The 17,647-nt window shown below is 42.9% G+C and overlaps 1 protein-coding gene across 3 annotated transcripts in view; it reads right to left on the minus strand.

Annotated features, from left to right (window-relative positions):
* sema5a (sema domain, seven thrombospondin repeats (type 1 and type 1-like), transmembrane domain (TM) and short cytoplasmic domain, (semaphorin) 5A) overlaps nt 1–17,647 on the minus strand; it is a 447,076-nt gene that overhangs the window by 295,399 nt on the left and 134,030 nt on the right. For all 3 annotated transcript variants that reach the window (XR_004557944.1, XR_004557932.1, XM_034159873.1), the window contains exon 3: nt 6,245–6,344. Coding sequence is in view for 1 of the 3 variants with exons in the window: in XM_034159873.1 (XP_034015764.1) it covers nt 6,245–6,344 (100 nt within the window). In the remaining 2 variants the exon portion in view is untranslated. The remainder of the gene's footprint in view (nt 1–6,244; nt 6,345–17,647) is intronic.

Genomic DNA, 17,647 nt, shown 5'->3' on the forward strand with positions numbered 1-17,647 from the left:
ACAGCTGATCTGGATCTTCACTGAGTGGGGGCTCACAGCTGATGTTCATTGCATCTCATCACCCTCCCAGATTTAACCCCAAACCTGTCATGGGTTCGGGGCCAGAATCTACTGCTACACTGCTTCCAACCGCTGACATATGCTGCCTTCCACCTGAAGAACCTCCGTGTTCCTCCGGGTTGGAACCGGTTTGCCACGGGTTCCCAGCTGTGCTGTGCCATCACACCCAGCCGGTAACCCGACCATATGTTTAGTAGTCGTGTTTTTTGTTTGGCGTCCCGTCGCCACTTTTGGAGCTAATGTCACTTATCTGTTTTCCTGACGTGAGCCTCCGAGCCGCATTCTTGTCGTAACTCTTCCGCTGTGGGCTCCCATGTCCATGAAAGTATCTGTCTGTGTTTTTCACTGTCGCTTCCAGGCGCAGTCTGTAACCCACCGTGTTTTTACCTCTCGAGATTTTCCAGGCTCAGAAGTAACCTGTTGAGTTGAGCTTCCATTTCCTGAACGCAATCAGTTGTGTATTTTTTCCTGCCACCAGCCTCCCAGTTTATTCAGCTGTATTTATTTCCCCCGTGAGTTTTCTACTGCAGTCATAACCATCTGTCTATTTCTTTATGAGCATCTTGATTTGTAATGTCAAGTTATCATTCGTGTTTTTTCCACGGTCACGCCTGCTTGCTGCTTGTTTTAACCCTGGTTCATTCTGCTGGCCGCCTGCTGTGTCTTCACCTGCAGCGCTTTGTACTAATTAGTTAATTGGTCGGAATCTGTTCTGATCCACACAGCTTAGTGATCAGTTCTTACTCAGTTCTTGATAGTCCAGCTATAATTCAGTTCCCAGAGTTCGTGAGTCTGCGCTGTTCAGTAGTTACGTGCACAGTATCTTGCTTCTCAGCTCGCTTAACTGTTAAGTTATTTTGCATCGTCTGTGATCAGATCCACTATCAGTCTAGTGGGGGGGGGGTCCCGCACGCAGCCGCTTAATTCTTGAGTGATGAAGCTGTGGCTTTCTGGGTGCCATCACCCAGAGAACTCTGGTGTTTAGCTGCACTCCTCAGCCTGACACCGGGACCTGTCATTCTGACTCTGTCACATGTGTATGCCTCTGGGTGTGTCACCTAGAACTGAAGTCCTGAACACACTAAGATTTTGATCCTGAACATTGATATGAACTGGACTTTGATCTGGACTCCTGAAGTGAACTGAACTTTGATCCAGAGTGAACTGAACTTTGATCCTGAACTGCTACACAGAATGATCTATTTAGGTTTAGTTTTGATTATTTCTAGATGTGTGCCCAAAATGCAGCTGCACTACCTTGCATGCCCTTTTATTCTCCCCTGCAGTTAATCCAGCCCCACTAGCTCCGCAGGCTCGCTTCACCTTGTCCTTGTCTTGTCAGTATCTGGTTCCGGTCCTGTTGCCTTGTATGTCCCGTCAGTCAAGGTCCTGCTGGTTTTGTTCTTCCACTGTGCAGTTCCTTGTCTGCCTTACTGCTCCTGCATTTGGGTCTAACGTGCAACCCAGTCCTCGACCGTAACAGATACAACGAAAATGAGAAATATATTTCTTATTAGTTTAATTATTGGTTTAAAATTGCAAAACTATGAGGCTATAAGCTTGAAATACGATCGACTTGGTACATTTTCTGCAATATTTCAGTTCATTTTTCAGAAATTCTGTGCTGGGCGGCACAGCCAATTTTAACCCAAGAGCCGTGCGGAAATTTGCAGCACCAGGCGGATGACGTACTTCCAACTCCTGTGACGGATTATAATTCTCTTACAAGTCAAGTAGCAGAAGAAAAAAAATTGAAATAAGGAAGGATTATGTATAAATTTCCTCGAGAATATTGCTTTGTGGCTGTGTATTTACTCTGCAAAGTCTCACCCCACACAGTTTGCAGTTTGACCCTCAGAATAATTTCCAACAACTTCCAGCAAATCTAACGTTCAAACCTTTTGGTGCAGATGGCCCAGCAAGACACATCAGACCACATATACACAGTGGTGTGAAAATGTTTGGCCATTCATAGCCTTTATACATTTAAAATATTTTACGACATCAAATTAAAAACAAGTCACCAACAAGGGCTGGGACACAACTGTAAGTTGATTTTCGGCTGTCAGCCCATCTTATTTTCACCCAAAGTTAACTTGTAACGTGAATAAACAGCCGAGACCTCTCCGCTCATCTGAGTAGCATTTGTCGCCATCTAATGGGCAGTCTGAGCATTTCAGGGCTTCTGTGCATATCCTACCTGAAATCTAAAATTCAGTAAAAAAGGCATTTACAAATATCAGAAATGCATGATTTTTTTTTTTTTTTTTTTTTGGCAGGCAGGCAGGCAGATCTTTGACCTCCTAGTATTAATACGTAAAAATTGCAAAGCAAAAAATTTTGATGTGGAATGTTTTGCTGTATGGATGGACGGAATGACAGACAGAAGACAACTTAGTTATGAAAAAAATACAATCTTCAGGCTTTCTGAATTATTTGTTATTATTTTGTGTCCCATTGGGTGAATAAGAAGTCTGCGGGTCACAGAGCATCCTCTTATCATGCCCCTGTTCTGTGGAATGATCTCCCTGCATCAATAAGAGTCAGATTCTGTGGACACTTTCAAGTCCAGACTTAAAGCTGGAGTGCCACGAAGCATACTGAAACTGAGACGATTGTTAGAAATTTGATGGGACCAAAGTAATTTTGTTCGTTAGTGTGAATATAAAGGATTCCCAAAATATTAGTCTGAGCGTGATTAAAATTCGTCCGTATCGAAGCAAATTCTGAATTACTGGCACGTGCCAAAAATTCCAAAGCCAGGACGCCATCGGGGTGACATCACAGGTCATGTGGGGGGGGTTTCACTGCTAGCTGCGATGCATGCTGGGATAGAAATATAAAACTGAAGAAGGCAAGATGGAGGAGAGAGACGTGAAAGACCGGCGATATACACAGACAGTGTAAAGAAAAGACGTCATTTGGAGTGAGAGAAAAAGAGAAGATGAACGACGGTGAACATTGGGAATCAAAGAGATCGCTGGGAGCAACTGTGACAGAAGACTGGCGATCGAACTCGCAGGATTTTGCAGCACTGCTTTTGGACAGGTGAGTTGCTTGGTGACTGGTGTCTGACGGTGTACAGTTATGGTTATTATCTGAGTCTGTTATCTGATTATCTGAGTTATTAAGTGCGTCCGGCTTGAATTCATCTGCAGGTTTTGACGTTCACTGGGGCGAAATACACTATTGATTTCCCTCAAATTATGTATGTTCCCACCAATTAAAAATTCCCAAAAAATTTGAATGGGTTCTAAATATGATATAGTTTATATAAACTTCAGACCATATTTTATCTATTGAAGACTGCTGATATTGCAGCGTTAAGAAGCACTTATTTTCCCTTTCATATGGCTAGCATACTGGCATAGTATGTTTTTTTTTTCGTTGCTTAATGCTGACTAATTATACTGTATTTGTTGTCTTTCTGATGCCCGATTCTGTTTTTTTTCCTCTCTGTTTGAAGTGCGGCTCCATCCAGAGAAGCGTCTGGAGTCTGTTTCTGTAACCCTCCTGTCCTGTGCACCGGCAGCATTTCCTGTATATTCGTTCTGTAATTTATGTCTGTATCATGGCCCAAGCAGAGGGTCACCCCTTTGAGTCTGGTCTGCTTGAGGTTTCTTCCTCAGAGGGAGTTTTTCCTTACCACTGTTACTCCTTACTTGTGTGAAGCGCCTTGAGGCAACTTTATTGTGATTTGGCGCTATATAAATGAAAACAAATTAAATAAAAATTTGTATGTAGTTTTAATCAAAGTTTGTAGTAATTATTATATTTGTATTTTATTTATTTCATATTTCTTTTCACTGTGTGTGTGTAAAGGCCTTAATTTCACATAAATGTAAAATAGACAAACACAAAGCACCTTTTTGTTTGTTTCCTTTCAAATTTTGATGTCATGAAAAAAAATGTAATTTAATGCATAAAAGACCACATGTGTACCTCCGAAGCACAAAACATGTCACAGTTAAGTGCATGAGGGTTTGTCAGAAACACGCTGAGATGCACTGTTTCGGGTGCAATGACGCAGAATCGGACTGAATCAGGTCTGATCCTGTCGTCTCTGGTCCAAGCAGGTTCAGCATCAGGTCTGGACAACATTCAGAGGACAGACAAAGTCGCTGTGGACTCGCGGCTCTGCAGCGCCTCATCACGCCGAGACGAGTGAGAGAGAGTCCAGCTCTGTCTCACCGAGTACGCATGGTGCCACACTTTGCCGCATCCACAACACCAGGGAACCACCCTGGGTCCTGGATGGCAACCACCCAAGCAGACAAGTGGTCCATCCTCACATCTGTAAAATAACCATCTATCTGCAGCAGCCAGGTGAAACACGGGCGTGTCCTTGGCAAAGTTAAAGCTTTTACGCTTCTACTTTTATTAACTTTTTGCAAATTACTAGCAAATTTTTAAAATAATTTTATAAGGTAAAATTTAAATGATTTTCTGTAAAGGTATTTGCATATTTTACTGTAATTAGGGCCCAAGCGATGATGAGGTTGTCCGACGAGGACCCTCTTGAAATCACGCTGGCCCGAGGAGGCGGTGGCGGTGGAACACGGGGGCCCGCCCATGACTGCTTGTAGTCCTAGTTTTTTTTGTTGTTGTTGTTGTTGTTTTTTCACAGAATTTTTCTCGTAACCACAGCAGCTATTTTTTTCATAAAAATAACCTAATTGTCCAATTTTATTTTATTGCATTTAATTTTTTACAGTGTGTGATTTGTATTTACTCGTACTGGCTCCTCGGCAGAACGATATTAGCATAAATGGAATAGGGCAGTCATACGTGTCTACACAGGAGCCGGCCCTCTCATGGAGGCCACCATGCTGCACTGCTATGCTGATACAGTAGCCCACAAGGGACATACATACTCTGTCTTTTAAATTCTGCAGCGCACCCAGAAGAATGAAGAAAAAAGAAAAGAAATTAGCGGCGGCTCCTCTGTGCACCATCTTCTGATTGCTCGTGCAGACAAACAAGATACAGAACCCATAGTTTTTAGTGAAATGTAGACTCAAACATAACACTTATCACAAGAGAGAACAAGGGCGCATGAATCTCCAACGCCAGAGAAGAACAGTGCGCAGGGGGTGGTATAATGTAATCTGCAACTTCACCACTAGATGGTGCTGAATCCTACACACTGTAGCTTTAAAGCAGTGGCATGCATCATTTGAACAACTTTTCATGAACAACGTGGAACCGTGTGAGAACGGCATGACTCCACAACACCGCTGGGACGACCTGCACCCATAACCCGCCCGTCCTCACCGGACGGCTCATATTACATGAAGACACTTGTGACTTTCTGCAATTCTCTCATGATTCTGATCCATTTTTCATGTTTGTTCTTCTGTTGTGTGTGTCTGCAGATGGTCTGGTCTGGGAGCATGCGGTGATACTGAATTTCCACACCACACTGTTTCTTTCTCTTTTTGCTCTGTATGCACCACTCTGCATTTAATCATTAGTGATCGATCTCTGCTCCCCTCCACAGCATGTCTTTTCTTGGTTCTCTCCCTCAGCCCCAACCAGTCCCAGCAGAAGACTGCCCCTCCCTGAGCCTGGTTCTGCTGGAGGTTTCTTCCTGTTAAAAGGGAGTTTTTCCTTCCCACTGTCGCCAAGTGCTTGCTCACAGGGGGTCGTTTTGACCGTTGGGGTTTTACATAATTATTGTATGGCCTTGCCTTACAATATAAAGCGCCTTGGGGCAACTGTTTGTTGTGATTTGGCGCTATATAAAAAAATTGATTGATTGATTGACCACAGAACAGCCCCGTGTCCTGGAAGGCAACCACCCAGGCAGACAAGTGGTCCACCTACAGTCAGGTGAACTGTGGGTGTTGCCTTTGGCCCTTTCCAGTTCCTCAAATGAAAAATCGGTACAACGTTATTTCCACCTCATTCATGAACAACTGAATTTTATTTCTATATCAACTGTTTAGAAATAAATGCTTTCTCAGATTGTAAAAATAAGTATTGCAAAAATAACTCCAGTTTTCCCACATATCATAATCATGCTGACACCCCCCCGTTACTCCACATTTCTCGAAAATGTTCCAGATTTCTTATCATTTTACAGAAAGCCCCTCCCACAATTTTAAAGAAAGTCTGCCTCAAATGTGACCAAATCTTCCTTGACCTGAAAACCAAGACAGAAGAAGACAAAAGACACACTCACCTGGCGCCGACGATGAGTTCATTCTGACCAGGGTCAAAGGTCAGCTGGGAGTAATCCACCGTGCCCTCTGCCTTGAACCTGAAGATCCACGGCTCCATCTCTGCCAATGACAGCACAGGATACGACATCAGGAAAGAGATTACGAGTGATATATATAACACATATCTGTTAATTTTAAAATAATGCACTAATTCTGAAGATTTGAACATTAACACACAGATTCCCAAAGGGGATTATGGGTAAACTAAGCCTCCATTCATACTGATTGGTTGATTCATTCATTCTATGTAAAAACCAACACAAGTGAATCAATGTAACATGTGTTGGTGTTTACAAATAAATGTGCTTTTGTAAAATGTAATTTTTTTCATTTGTATAAAAAAAAAAAAGAAATTTTCAAGATCCCGCTAGGCAGCGCCTAAGCACACGTGTGATGACATCACAACTCTATCCGGTTAGGGAGACAAGGTTTCTTTCAATAACAAGAACTGTCAAAAAACTTTCTTGTGTGTTGGAATTGTGTGGTGACAGGAATTGCCATTTGAATTTGGGGGAGGTGATGTCTAGTGGTTAAGGCATTGGGCTTGAGACCAGAAGATCTTCAGTTCAAATCCCCGCCTGACTGGAAAATCACTAAGGGCCCTTGGGCAAGGTCCTTAATCCCCTATTGCTCCTGGTGTGTAGTGAGCACCTTGTATGGCAGCACCCTGACATCGGGGTGAATGTGAGGCATAATTGTAAAGCGCTTTGCGCGTCTGATTCAGATGGAAAAGCGCTATATAAATGCAGTCCATTTACCATTTACCATTTATTTGAATGCTTGAATAATGATGTCAGTCGCAAAGAAATCAAATAATAGTGAAAACATGTTCAGTGCAGTGTTATAACAGATCAATCAGTCATAACAACAAGCCTGGTTCACATGGCAAGATAATCAGGCCAATATTGCACCCAATCTTCCCTTTCCGAAAATCTTAAGGACAATCGTGATGACACTAAATATAATCTTATCAGATATTCCTGCCGTGTGTGGTTTGTTATTAAGGACATGAGGAACTAAATGTGACATGCAGCCAATCAGAAAGTGAGATGTTTGACCTGGGAATGTTCGTGTGTGAAATCTGTTTGTGTGTGGTGTTTTTACCGTGTGTCTGACACCACACACTGTACAACTAAACCTGTCAGATCTATGATTGTTTTTTTTTTTTATCTCCACGTGTGTGGTCTCTCAGGTTTTGGAAACCTACAGATAATTTTAAAATCCTGTGGTCAACAACACTGTGATATAACCGGTCGCTAGTAGATGGCAGTGTTCTATGCATTTTGACGCCAGTTATATCACACGGCCTGAATCACAATTTAACAGACTTTTCGGCTTTTGCAGAAGCAACCTGGGCTTTTTCTGGCATTTTTATATAAAACAAACACAATAACAACGTCTATAAACACAGAGAATATATTCACGAGAGTTTTAGGCACAATATACAAAGAGTTTAATGCTGTTGTCCATATGGAGCCTGATCAGAGCGTCTCAAATACATTTCTCCTGTCGTGAACTTTTACCCAGAATGCACTGCACACACACAATGTCCACATTAAAACCTTTAAAATTAGTGCATTACTTTAAAACTAAGACATATATCTGATATTTTCACTTTATAAAACTTCATACATGACATTAATTTAAGTAACTTGTCCGAAATGAGTTTGATTAAAATTTTAACCATAAGTTAAAACTGTATGCCTCTGGATGACTTGGGTGCTATTGCCAGCGTATCACTATAGGGTCAAAAGAAATTAGCTTTTTTCTTTTCTATGGCCAGTTCTCCTTTGCCTTCAGAGGATAGAGCGGTTTATTCTAGAACTAGCTCTTCTCGGGTTCTAGTGGATAGAACTGTGCATCTACTACAAAAAGCTACGTCTGCAAAAATGTTAGCAGACTAAGAATGATCGGACCAAAACTTATTGGAAGATAATTGGTCCGATGATGGTTTTTAAAGTTATCTGAAAGGCTAATCTGATAATGAAAATATTATCTTCGATAATTAGCGGTTGGGCAATTAGCAGAACTGTGCCCACTACTGACCGCAACATATCATAAAAAGCAGGTTTTCACCATGTTTTGCTCGTCTCTTCCACGTCTTACTTGTGACAACATCATCAGTGTGCACTAAAATGTGCTCTTATTTTGAAAGACTTATGTACGCGAAAACAGGAAGTCTTCCGGGATAATGGCTAGCTTTGTGGAGTTTAAGAGGGAATTCAGCTGTGACAGTTTTTTCTTTTTTTTTTTCTTTTTTGCTGCTGACTTGAGAAACCACATCAGTGTCAGTGTGAACATCCATTGATAACATATGAATAAAACAGGACAAAACAAGCGTGCAACCATTGGGAAAGGTCTGTGTCTGATATCCGCTCAAATTTTCTGCATGTACCCTAGACTGTGGCAGATACACAACTTTCCTACGGACTTGCCAGTTATCAGCTGAGAAGAAACACATTTAAGGAAAGAAAAAAAAAATGCATTTGTATAGGACAAAAACAGGTGAGTCATTTGGGATTTATTTAGTATTTTTTATGAAATCAGACAATTTTATTGCAGTAGGCAGGCTAACAAATGTAATATTGGCATTTTCATGCATTGGCCCACCTCTTCAGGCAAAATTTCACTTGGGCACTTCGATACGCAAATTCTTTTGTTTTTGTTTGCTTGATTTTTGCAATATTTAAATTTTCTTTCAAAGTATAAGTGTTTCCAAACTTGCCTACTGAATCCAAAATGTCCAAAAATGTATGTGTATAAAATATTATATATATATATATATATATATATATATATATATATATATATATATATATATATATATATATATACGAGGTCTGTGATGAAAAAAGCGGTCCTTTTTATTTTTTTCAAAAAATAAATGGATTTGATTCATATGTTTTCACGTCAGACATGCTTGAACCCTCGTGCGCATGCGTGAGTTTTTTCACGTGTGTCGGTGACGTCATTGGCCTGTGGGCAGGCCTTGAGTGAGAAGTGCTACACCCCGCCCGTCGGAATCTCTTTGTCTGAATAGCTGCTCGAGACGGCGCGCGTTGCTTTATCAACAGTTTTTCTGGACCTGTGAGGAATATCCAAGTGGACACTATTCAGTAAATTAAGATGGTTTTCGGTGAAAAGTTTAACGGCTGATGAGAGATTATGGGGTGTTTCTGTCGCTGTAAGGACTTCCCACGGAGCTGGACGTCGCGCAGCGCTTCCAAGCGCAGTCGTCGGCCTGCTTCGACCTGAAAACATCCTAATTTAAGGCTTAATTCACCCAGGACGTCGTGAGAGAACAGAGAAGATTCAGAAGAGGCCGGCATGAGGACTTTATGCGGACATTCCACTGTTTAAGGACATTTTGTAATGAAAGACGTGCGCGCAAATTCGCTAAGTCGTTTCCGTGACGACTCTGCGAATCTGTGCACCGTGACAGGAAAAACACCTCCGTGTTGAAACCATTTGTAAAATTCATGCGGCTTTTGATGGCTTTCAACAAGTGAGTAACTGAGAAATTTAACAGCTTGGGCATGTTCTAACTTGCCTGTTAATGTTTCCAACGGAAGTGTTTTTCCTGTCGCGACCCCCCGCAGTCGGGTCCGACCCGACATGCGACTCTGCCCGCACGTTCTTTCATTACAAAATGTCTGTTAACAATGGAATGTCCGAATAAACTCCTCATGCCGACTTCTTCTGAAAGTTCTCTGTTCTCTGACGACTTACTGGGTCAACAGAGCCTGAAATGTGGACGTTTTCAACTTGAAACGGCGAGACGCTGCCGCCTCAAAGCACAGATCGCCGTCAGGCGCCGTGGGCCGTCCTTAAAGCGACACTACCAGACCAAAATCTCTCATCAGCCATTAAAATTTTTACCTAAAGCCAGCTGAATTTATCGAATGGTGTCCACTCAGTTGTGCCTTAAAGTTTTTGAACAAATTTTGATCAAACAAAGCAGCAGTCTCTGAGCCATTCCTAAACAATGAGAGGGTGGGCGACTCCTCACTCAAAGACTGCCCACAGGCGAATGACGTAACCGACAGGCGTGAAAAAACGCTTGCATGCCCACGAGGGTTCAAGCATGTCTGATGTAATCACACGTGATTCAAATCCATATGGTTTTTGAAAAAAAAAATAAGGTCGGATACTTTTATCACAGACCTCGTATATATATAAAATAAGTGTCAAATTTTAAAAAACCCAAAGAGACGGAGCTACTGCTGTCCTCAAGGAGCAGCTCATCCTCCTCTATCTGCTTTTTCATATAGACACTCCTGCAGTCCAATTAAGGCCAGTTTCTCCTCATTTTTTTTTCTCATTATCATTGTAACACGCTCCAAACTCCACAGAAAACTTTACCCAAACTGGGAAAAAAAACTATTACTTCTGCTTCACTAAGTGCATGGACCCTACTGGTTTGGATAGTTTGTCCCTCTGGGAAACTAGAGAAAGGATTATTAAGCACAAGTGTCTTTGTAAGTTTGTATTATCAGTTGTTGTCCAAAAACAAAGCAAAACCTGCAGCCGAACCAACAAAGAAGTCAATACGTCATCAAACATCCAGCCAGAGGTTTCCAAGTTCAAGCTGTAAAAGTCCTGTGTGACCAGGACCTTATTTTAGAGGTCAGGCGTCTTGTCTTCGAGTTGTTAAAGGGACCTGCCTGGGGTCACATAGACAAAACAAACAAACAAACAAAAACCCCTGTGAAATGTCAATGTCTGTGGAAATCTCTGCTGCTGAAAGTCCAAACCAGGTCAGCGAGACTGTGACTCTCCCCAGAGCACGACATTAATTCTTCCGGTGCAGTGTGACGTCGAACACGTGTATAACCAGAGAGACGTTCAAGACCAACATCGACGTCTTACACACAACACACCTGTTCTCACAGCACCCGAACCACTAAATTAAAGCTGCTGTCTGGCTGCCAGCCAATGAGGACTGGCGTTGGTTGAGGTTGGTCCATTAGGTGTTATGGTGATACATGTTCTCCACTAGTCATTACTTAGTTACACCAAATGCCTGAGAACCCCAGAGGAGGGATTAGAGACCCACTCGTGTGTGTCCGTCTGTCAGGAGACGGGCGGCACTGTGTGTTTTTTCCGAGTTGGTATGATGCTGGTACAGAACCGCAGTCTGGATCATTTCAAGGACAACAAGAAGGAACGCTCACATCACCTGTGCATGATATGTTTGGCACAGATTTGTGTAAATTCTTTAGGATTCAGGTGTACCAAAATATCTGGTTCCGTGTGGCCTTGAAACTTGATCATTTCTGTCCAAAACTGAAAAGACTTAATTCCTGACAAGCACGTCTACCATCTTTATCCCGAATTGTTTCACTTAAAGACTTATGACCTTGACTTTGACGTTTCAAGGTCACCAGTCATGTACCCAGTACAGTAGAATATAAACTGACAGTGACCTTTGTCACTGTTCTTGCAGTTTTTATCCCATAACTCCTGGACATTCAGTCATAGATAGTTCAAACTATACCTTTTTGGAATTGTTATGATCAGACAAATAATGTGGTGTAGTTTTCACTTTGATTGTTACATTTTTAATTTTGACCCCTGTGTAATCCTTCAATTGACCCCGACCTGACCGCCTATTGAAAAGCTAGTTGTCTTTTTTTATGTCTAAGGAGTATTTGTGCCGACTTTGGTGCTTGTATCACCATTTGCAGGATTTTGTTCTAAATATTCTCTTAGCTGCTGCACTACTTGGAGATGATGGTATTGAATGCTGAGCTGATGTCCACCAACAGGATCCTCACGTACGTCTCTGCAGAGTCCAGGTGCTGCAGGATGAACCAACCTGTTTGCCCGATAGTTAAATTGCAGGAGGTCCAGCAGGGGTCCTGTGAGGTCCTACAGGTGGTTCAACACCAGCTGTGCAAAAGATGTCATGACTACAGATGTCAGGGTGACGGCTTTTAGTCATTTAGTCCTGTTATGGAGGGTTCCTTTGAGACTGGGATAATAGTGGAGTGTTTGAAGTAGGATTGATTGAAAATCAATTTAAATCTGATTTAAATTGTTTATTTCACTACTTCTGTATGCTATTACTGGGTAATACTTTAAAAAAAACACTGACACATTTCATCCTGAACACTGAAGCTCGTCAATATTTTGGATTAATGTGCTAAACACCAGCAGGGATGAATTATCATCAATGTTTGTGACAGAGATTTCAAAGCATTCATGGTTTGTGAGCCATATCCAGAATGGAGGAGAAAGAAAAAATCAAAGGGATATTTTTAATTTAGCGGGGAGCTTTCCATCAGGACCAGAACAAAGGGAGAGGACAGCTGAATATCCTCCTCAAAACACATTATCTTCTTCTTCAGGCACACCTGTCAGACAGTGTTTCAAATGAAAGCTCGCTCTCCCTTCACTGCATCAAAAGCAACTCAGTTTTCGTGACAAATGTGGGATTTCGGCGTGATTGAAAAAGAATTGGTAGACAAACACAGCAAGGAAACGGGAGCTTCCAAAGAACATCTGCCTCCTCCAGTTCATGCGGTGGGACCCAACGCTGACTCTCCTCGCAAAACAATATCCGCCGCAAAACAAGAGCCGCTCGATCAAAAGATATTTTCCCTGTTTTCTCTCAAGTCTCCAGTGATAAGTACAAGTCCAAGAGGCAAAGAGTGTTCCACATGTGACGTCTGGTTTCACAGCTCTACAACACTTTCATTTAAATGCACTAAAATAAATATTTGGGAGATCACGACTGACTTCCCCCTGAAGATTTCTTTTTGCTTAATGGCTGCTGCTCTGCTTATTCTGCAGGGATGCAAAAACCTTTGGATGTGCCAATCCCTTGACTTGGCGAGGCGTGTTTTTAACGCCATCGAGCAGATCTCTGGCATACAAATGTAGCTGTGACATCCCCGGGGAAAGACGGCGCTCGACGAACCCCAGCTTCTCGCCATAAATCTCCCCGGCTTACCGGGGGAGGCTCGGTAACGGGGTGATGGAGTGTGCGAGCGGGTGTGCACGGCCATAAATGTGAGTGAGACAGAAACAGAAATGGAGAGAGGAGGCATTTGTAGGGGTGCGCAGAGAGAGCAAAAGCTTCTAATTGAACACAACAGCAAACTTGCAGGATTTATGGCCTTTTGTGACGAGGCCAAGGACTGATCATAAACATTCATAACTGGTGCAGAGGCGTCCCAAGGCTTTGCTACTAAATATAAGGAGCTTTCCAAAGTCAAACCCGCGGGTGTTTGGTGCATCACGCTTGGGTGTGCTTCAGGGGTGCAGAGATCCACACGTGGAAGGACTTCTGAAGACGGTTTGCTGCAGAGAGAAGACGAATAATGTATTTTTTTTTATTCTAAATTGTAAGCGTGTTTGCAATTTTAACTAGAAGGTGCAAGAAGACTCCAGGGTGATGTTACCCCAAAAACTGTAATTTGTCAGAGGTAAATTGGGGGGGGGGGGGTGCTCTATATGCGGGGGATGAACTTGTTGTGTGGGCCGCTGAAGAGGAGGTACTGCTGGCCCACCACCACCAGAGGGCGCCCTGCCTGGAGTGCGGGCTCCAGGCACCAGAGGGCGCTGCCGCCTCACAGGAGCAGCTAAGGTGACAGCTGTCACCTATCAACCGAGACAGCTGACATCCATCAGCAGAGGGGTATATCAGCTGGACGGCATCTCCACCTCATTGCCGAGATATCGCTCTACCAAGGAGGTAACGTATCCAACCCAACGAATTGTCTTCTGACTATTGAATACTTTTGCCTTTGCACAGAAAGAGAGAAGAACAGCAGGAGACTGTATTTTGGGATAAGTACTCGCATTCCTGCACTACAGTGTTGTTGTTGATTAGAGGTGGAGGTGGTGTTTCCACCCTACGTGTTGCTGGGTGCAGCCGCACCCACATCTGACTGTTTCTGTTCCTCGCCAGCAGTACCGGATCCGACGAGCGGAGGCAGTGGCCACCTGGGAGTTCGGGACTTGGCGGCTCCAGTATTCCCGGGGTTCGGTGGCAGAGGAAATCGGGTGGTTCCGGTTCGACTCGGACAGACGTCTCCTATCGTCGAGCCTGCCCACACGACACCATTGGAATTGGTTATAACCACAATTGTAATCTGTTGTGTTCGTTGTGCGTATTCACAACAGTAAAGCTTTGTTATTTGACTTTCTCCATTGTCCGTTCATTTGCGCCCCCTGTTGTGGGTCCGTGTTCCTACACTTTCACAACAGAACTAAAACCTTTAAAACTCTGCATTCATCTTTCTAGTGACTTTTAAAATCCAAATGTACACATCTTACCTCAGATTAGCACCCAGACCTTTTTATTTTTAGAGTATGATTGTTTTTTTTTTCCACTGTTGTCTGTCAGAGGAGTGAAAGAAGACAGCTGAAAACAAAATCACATTTTACCGGGAAATCACATTACCCGGGTCTCAATGAAGATATAGAATACTGCCATTTCCTTTAAAGAGGTTATTGTCCTAGTGATATGCAATGTATTTATATGTTTGACAGATTTTTGTATTGCTGGGCAGACACTAGGCCCACTGTTGGCCACTCTTGTTTTTTGTTACAGCTTTGAATACCCTTTATCTGTCTTTGTTCTCATTGGTTAAGTGATGATCCAATTGTTCACACCCGCTGACCCACCTTTTTTCATACGGGCACTTATTATGTCCTTTGATCATATTGTATGAAAAACAGAAAAAAGGGGAAATTTCACACTTTTATAGTTATCTTTACAATAAAAGTGTGTTAAGAAATTTGTTCTAGTAGTCTATGATGACGTTTTCACCTTTTTTCAGCATCATTATATGCAAATATTGCCGTTTTGTTCTTGTCCCACACCCAGACTTTTGATCTTCAATGATAAAAATGAATAGTAAAGAAACGTTTTTTCTAATGTTTTAAAATATCTCTGAATAAAATATCAGTAAAATAATCAAAACATAATTGGGGTATTCAATGTCACACAACTGTTGTGATTTTTTTAAACAAAATGTAGTTGTCCCACACTATTGCCGTAATGTCCCTTTAAACAGTTTGCATGAAAGATTGTTTGGGTAGTTTCTATGGAGATAAACAGTGACATCAGAGCACATGTATATAGCGCCAAATCACAACTTTATATTGTAAGGCAATGGTGTGGTGGAAATTACATTTACAAGGCCAATAGTGCCCGTAGTTAAAGAATCACCCTTGAACGTGTGTGTGTGTGTGTGTGTGGGACAAGACAGATTTGAAAAACAGGTCTGAAGGCTATGTGGTGAGAAACCAATCTGGACTGAATCCAGCTCCAATTCCACTAAAATGTACTTAATGCTCAGCACAGACAAGTGCAGAACTATACGGTCCACCTCTTAGGCAGAGACATTTGTTTGTAATGAAACCAGCACAATGTAAACCATTAACCACACGTTTACAGCTAAAGATGTTTTTTAATCCTGTCTACGAGGAGGCGGCGGTGTCTCTTGTCTGTCAAGCCCAATAAGCTAACAGCTAGGTTTTAAACGAGCACGATACAGACGCAATTAGAAAACGCAAAATTCCACTTTGATCTTGATAAATCTCACTGCAGGTGCTAAATTCACCTGCTTGCATGTTCACATTCCACAATTTTGTGCATTCAGGTGGACAAACCCCACATTGCATATTCAGGAAGGCAAAGGTGGTAAACGGACAATATGTGCTATTTTGCACATTGGAAAGATGCAATCCTCAGAATGCAGTATGTTTTCCTTGCAAAAGCCACGGTGTTTGTGCACGTTTTCACACACACTTTCTGTAAATCAGGGCTATAATGTGCATTGTCTGAGTCCTGCCTCGACTGTAAAAGGGTGGCGGCCTCGGCACGGGAAGCAACCTGAGTCGAACTGGCATCCAAAGGGGAAGTCTTGCCAAAATTCATGCCAAAAGGGCCTCGGGGCCTGTACTGGACCTATTTCTGTCCACTTGTCTATAATTGCAGTGTGTCCACAGCAAGTATTTAGTTTGCTGCTTCCTGACAGATTCGCCACTTTACCTGTAAACAAGCTGCACCAAAAACAGACACGGTCCTAAGAGGTGAGTTTTCCAAGAAACAGCTGAGATACAACGTTTGCAGAAATGCCGAAATATGATGCCACAGCGCACACTGTGGTTGTTGCTAAAATTCTGTATAATTTCCAGGGACACAGTCATGTGCAGATGGATGGTTGGGGGGGTTTTCTGGACATTCTAATATCCAATAATTCACTTCCTAGATTTCAGGTCAGCGTTGCATATGACCTGGGTTTAAATCACCTGTGCTTTAAACTGGCGTGAGATAATGTAATCAGATCAGAGCCGTGCTCGCACACACGCCGCCTGAATCAGGAGTCTGGCTGCTGATGAGACGCATACGGACACGCACACGGGCTGAGATGAAGATTCACAGAGAGGCGTCGTGGCCCCTGATTCATCCCCCCGACGTTACCGTGCCATCTCATCCTCTTAACCCCAGTCTCCCTCCGCCTGAACAAAACGCTGCACCCCATCACTCACATGGCGTGCGTTACTCCCACTCTGACACAAAGACCAAATGACAGAACATACATAAATATTTACACCGAACTTCACGAGACGGAGCCGTCATCAGTCTGCCGGCACCCAAACTTCCTGCTCCGCAGTCCCGCTACAACCGACAGCAACATGTGGAAGCAATTCTGGAGCATGTTTGTTGTGTGCAAATAGAAGGTGGCAGCTGGGGTGCAAATAAATGAAGAGCCAATCCAGGCTAACAGCAGCCCTGCGACAACAGGCAGCCAAAGAACAGCAGCTATTTGGTCAAGTTGATGAGAGGAAACACTTGAAAAACACCTGCTCGTTTCGAGGAAACCTGAAGTAAAAACAAGGTGGGTTCAGATCATTGCAAGAACACCTCGAACAAGACACGTTTTCCAGCTAAAACATCCTAAAACTGAACTGACTGAGTGCCCGGGGGCAGCGAGAGATAACCGCAAAAACACACCACCCTGAAGCTACGAATAAATATAAAATATTTAAAAGTCATGTGTATTTAGCAGCACAAATGTTGGAGAAGAGAGACAACCTTGTAACAATGTGACAAAATCTGTTGAGGCCACGGGAAAATGAGATTAACATTTGAGCGCATTAGAAATTACATGAGGGGCGTTTACAGCGGCGGGAAATGAAAGAAATGCAAACTCAAAGGTATGAATAGGGCCTTCAATCTCCCTGCAGTCTGCCGTCCATCGAAGGATAGCAAAGCTGGAAAACACAGCTGACCTTGAACTCATTTGTAGTTACACGCAATTAGCTGACCTAATTAAACCTTACGTACCGGCCCGGGCTCTGCCTTCTCAGGGTGCAGGACTACTTTGTGTCCCTAGGGTGAATAA

The sequence above is a fragment of the Thalassophryne amazonica genome, chromosome 1 (assembly GCF_902500255.1).
Source record: "Thalassophryne amazonica chromosome 1, fThaAma1.1, whole genome shotgun sequence".
In the NCBI taxonomy this organism is placed as follows: domain Eukaryota; kingdom Metazoa; phylum Chordata; class Actinopteri; order Batrachoidiformes; family Batrachoididae; genus Thalassophryne; species Thalassophryne amazonica.